The sequence below is a fragment of the Macaca nemestrina genome, chromosome 16, assembly GCF_043159975.1.
Source record: "Macaca nemestrina isolate mMacNem1 chromosome 16, mMacNem.hap1, whole genome shotgun sequence".
In the NCBI taxonomy this organism is placed as follows: Eukaryota; Metazoa; Chordata; class Mammalia; order Primates; family Cercopithecidae; genus Macaca; species Macaca nemestrina.
The window spans coordinates 69,533,299-69,538,036 of NC_092140.1; the positions used below are offsets into that span (position 1 = coordinate 69,533,299).

General features: G+C 46.6%; 1 protein-coding gene across 1 annotated transcript; it reads right to left on the bottom strand.

The window, feature by feature from the left end:
• Positions 1–613: 613 nt before the first annotated feature.
• On the bottom strand, positions 614–4,265 carry LOC105485621 (proline-rich protein 20E-like). Its single transcript, XM_071081599.1, has 2 exons — positions 4,217–4,265; positions 614–1,230 (listed from the first exon to the last, which is right to left on the bottom strand). The coding sequence occupies exons 1-2, from the start codon at positions 4,263–4,265 to the stop codon at positions 614–616; spliced, it is 666 nt and encodes a 221-aa protein (XP_070937700.1).
• Positions 4,266–4,738: the final 473 nt, after the last annotated feature.

The following is a 4,738-nucleotide window of genomic DNA, read 5'->3' on the forward strand; positions in this document are numbered from 1 at the left end:
TCAATGGGTGTTCTTCTTGTATCCTGCTCAGGATTCATATATTTCTTCCAGTGGGAGAAATCATTAGCCATGATTTCCTTGTATTTTGCTGTCATACAAATGTTCTGGCTCTCCCGGGAGAGCTCCATGTTAGATGACCTCTGGTCCTCAGGATGACTGTTCTGTCTCACTGTCCATCTCTCTCTTGCCTAAACATCCAGTTTTTACAGATTTGTTCCTCAGTCCTATCTATTCTGTGATTCAAACCATCAACATAACTTTGGATTCCAACAACCTTGTTTTTCATCCCAAGTATCTCTAATTGGCATTTAATATAAGCACAGTAAGATTAGGGGAGCTGCTGGCCTGTTTTACCAAGCATTGAGGAACTCCATGCATGTGTAACTTTGACAGAAGGTACAAAGCAGGGACAAGAGGGGCATTGGAAGCAGGTGGACTATTGTCAGGACCCTGGGAGGAGGGCGTGGAGGCTCCATCCTGACAACACAAGGTGAGGGCTTCGATTGGGATGGGAGGGGAGGAGTGGAGCAGAAATGGGGTTGGATTTGGGGCTGGGGGGAAAGTCCAGGTGGAAGAAAGGGAGGCTGGGAACAATGTGAGTGACAGATAGACGTCAGCATGCAATGTTGGTGACGAACACTGGGATCCCTTGAACATAGGTCCCATTGGCGGTTTGAATGACCTGTAAAACAGCTGAGCCACCCAGAGCCCTAAACCCGATGCAGGGATAGATCGTCAACATGGGCTCCTGGGCATTAGCTTCAGGGCCAGAGGCAGGGAGTGGCTCCTGATGCCCCACCTCAGGATGGGCCACATCAGGGCCAGGGCCTTCCTGCACAGTTCCAGGGACAGGAGCTGTTTCAGGAAAAGAGAAGGCTGAGGTCTGCCTGATTTCCGGTTCCCCCTGGTGGCCTGGCTCTCCATGGTGGTGCAGTTGGATGTGCATGTCTGGTCCCAGCAAGTGTTCTGCCCCCTGTCTCTGGCCAGCATTCCTGCGGGCCCCACGCCCTCTACCACGGCCTCGCCCAGCCAGCCGGCTTCCTCCCCTCCGCCGGCCTCTCTCTGCAGGAGGAGCCGATTCTGTGCGAGCTGGGGGCTCCCATCTCAAGGGTTTCACGTAAGCAATGGGTTTGGAGGGTTGGACTGGCTCTGCGTGGCTCTCCGTGGACTGGACTTCCGCGGAGTCTTCGGGGTCCACAACAGAGCAGAATGGCTCTGTAGGACGCCCACCTGAGGCAAAAAAAGAAGCAGAGTGTGAGGAGACTGATCATGGGCTGCTCAGGAAGCCTTCGGGGAAGGGAGATGAGGTGAGGGGTTCAGGGAGGGCCCATAGGAACCCCGGCGAACAGAATGAGGGTCAGCAGAGGCCTGCAAGGTGAGCCCTCAGGAGTTCTGTCTGCCCAGGGGCCTACAGTGCTTTCCATGAGCTTTCCATTGCAAGTCCTTGCAACAACCTTGTCAGTCGAATATTATGATCTCCATTTTGCTAATGAATAAACGAGTCTACAGTTCCCTAGAGAGATTGAATTGGAATAAAAATGGCATGCTTCCTGCCCTCACTGAGGTTCAACTTCAGTAGGACAGACAAACAGAACACCAAAAAATGAATGATGCTAATGAGCGACCAGTTAGGAGGTGAAGGGTGTCACAAGGGAGGTGGGTCTGGATCCAGAATGCCTGGGCTGTATTCCCAGGCAGCTTAATTTACCTGGGCATCAGTTCCCCTTTTCATAAACTGGTATAATAACATGCCGACTTCTAGGTCCTTACAAGAACTGAGTTACTATAAGTGAAATGCTTACATTAGTATCTAGTTCAAGCAAGCATCTTAACATGTATTGAGAAGGAGATGATCAAAAAGTCTTGCTGGAGGAGATGACATAAGCTGGGTCATCAAGGATGATGGATGGGATTTGCAAGGCAAAGGCAGGAGAGGATTAGTAGGGATAGCAGGGAGGGAGAGGATTACAGGGGACAGAGGGGCATGGGGTAGTTGCATGGCTCCCAGGAGGAAAAAAGCCTATGGTGGCTATAGGATAGCTTAGCCGGGAGGGGAGGTGTTCAGACAGATACAGCATTGAGCAATGGAACAGAATGGGAAGCCTGGGACTAGACAAATTTCTATAGAAATTTTATCAGTGAAAGAGTAGGCATTTACGATCATGTAAAGATTCTTCCCTGGGAAACCTGCTTAGGAAGAGTCCCACGAAACTCACATCTGGTGTTGCCCTTTTTTTTTTTTTTTTTTCCTTTTTTGAGATGGAGTCTCACTCTGTTGCCCAGGCTGGAGTGCGGTGGCCCCATCTCGGCTCACTGCAACCTCTGTCACCTGGGTTCAGGTGATTCTTCTGCCTCAGCCTCCCAAATAGCTGGGATTACAGGCACCCACCACCATGCCTGGCTTTTTTTGTTTGTTTGTTTGTTTTTTAGTAGAGACAGCATTTCGCCATGTTGGACAGGCTGGTTTTGAACTCCTAACTTCAAGTGATCTGCCCCCCTCGGCCTCCCAAAGTGCTGGGATTACAGGCATGAGCCACCATACCCACCCTCTCATTGCCCAATTTGAAAGCCCAAACATATGAATGCTGTGGAACTCAATCAGCTAGCCCTACCCATGGGCTTGGAGCTGGCATCAGCTTCTTCCTGGGTCCGATTTTATTTAAAACATAAGCAACAATCAGAGATCACCAAACATCAGAGGTAAGGCTCTAACACTAGAGACAGAACAATAACACAGGAAAAGCCAACTGTGAGAAAATAGTTTATGCCACAAATGAGACTTTCTAAAAATATCTATAATTAACATCCCTAGAGAGATAGAAGGAATTTTACCCATAAATTAATTATAGGATACTTAAAAAAATAAATACTCAGAGAAAATAGGGCTTTTGAAATTACAATTATGAGAGAAGAAACAAAAATTCCCACGGAAATTTGAGAATGAAGTTGAGAAGATCTGCCAGAAAAGAAAGCAAAAATCTAAAATGATGGAAAGAAGGATAAAATATAAGAAAATTAGAGACATATTGTCACTGAGACATATCACCATAAAATTTCAGAGTGCTGATGACAAAGAGAAGATTCTAAAAGATTCCAGAGAGAGGGAGAAAGAGCAAGAAAGGAAAGGTCACATGGAAAGGGCTAGGATTCAACAAGTCTCAAAAATCAGACGTCTCAAAAGCAGCAGTTAAATCTAGAAAATAACAGAAAATGTCCTCGAAATTTCAAGGGAAATGGATTTCCCACCTAAAATTTCATATCCAACCAAAGTTTCACTTAAGAATCAGGGAGGATAGAATGAAGATGTTTCAGACAAGCAAGATCTTAAATAATTTCCTTTCAATGGATGCTTTATTGTTTTGCATCTATCAAACTAGACAAGATTAAAAGATTTAGGACACTCAGTGTATGACGGAGAAGAATGTGGCAATAGCCATAAAATTCCAATTCCTACAGAAAAGAACAAGGTGGAAGTACAGATCTATCATAGATGAAGATGTAGTGTGAGGACTTGCTCCACTACAGAGAAACAGTACAACAAGAAAAAAAAAAAAAAAAAAGACACCAGATTTGGGAAATGGGATACAATTATAAAAAGGGAACGTAATTTCCCAGATGATGTGGAAGCTGGGAGCTGACTTACAACGAACAGCCCATGTTGAAACAGGCTGTGAGAAGGTGAAAACAGAGAACACTTGATTGAGTTTGAATTTAAACAATTGGGTAAGAATTGGAGAATGAACTAGTGATAAGTAAGCCCATAGTAACACAAGGTAAGTATTAAGTTCTGGAAAATTCAAGTTATGCAAGAAGTGGAAAGTAATCCTCCCAATATTCTCTCCCCTTCTGGGCTGTGGGGGAGGGACAGAGGGTGTATGTCCTGGGGTACGTGTGGCATGACACTTGGGTAATTAGTGGTGGTGGTGGTAATGTGTAAACTACAGCTAAATATCTCTCTACCCTAGAGGGAAGACCATAATTAAACTCTAAATGAAAAAAGAAATAGCAGTAGTGTAGGCATGTTATTTAAAGAATGAGAAAGAATGCTGAAAGAATTGGCTACACAGATGGAGGTGGTGTTTCCAAAGATGTGGGAGACTGAGAAGGAGCAGGAGCTGCTACGTTTCATAGCATGCCACATTTGCCTCTCTAAGTTCTGTAAGTCAGTAAAAACCCAGAAAAAAATTAAAAAGAGGGTGGCAGACGTTTGATGTACCTTGATTAGGGGCCATGAGGCGCAGTCGCTTTGAACGCCTTGGTTCCATGAGGAATCTGCGGGAGGGGGTGGGGAGAAAAACACATCAGTACAGTTAAACCACAGCCTCATTCCCTGAGTGCCAGGCAGCGATGCAGACCTCCACCAGACAACCTCCTCCAGGGCCTCCAATGCCCACAGGCCTCCGAGCGCTTGGCTACTTGGGCACCGACCAAGCCCACGGTGCCACCCAAGAGGACCGTGTGAAGGTGGGGATTGGGGTCGGGGGCTGTGGTTGTGGGAGACTTCCTTCCATACTTTAAATGTGTTTCCGAGGGGACGCTAGTAGCCAGCAGGGATTGGCCTACAGGAGGTTCAATTTATCCCCGTTCCTACAGGCAAAGCTAGGAGAGGGGAGACTAAAGTAGGCCTTTTGGAGGAATGATTCCTCCTCAGGGGAAGAAGGAAGGAAGGTGGGGACAGAGAACGGATTTAGGAAGACAGGGGTAAGAAGGCAGGGTGTGGCCATGGCCTTTCTAGGGG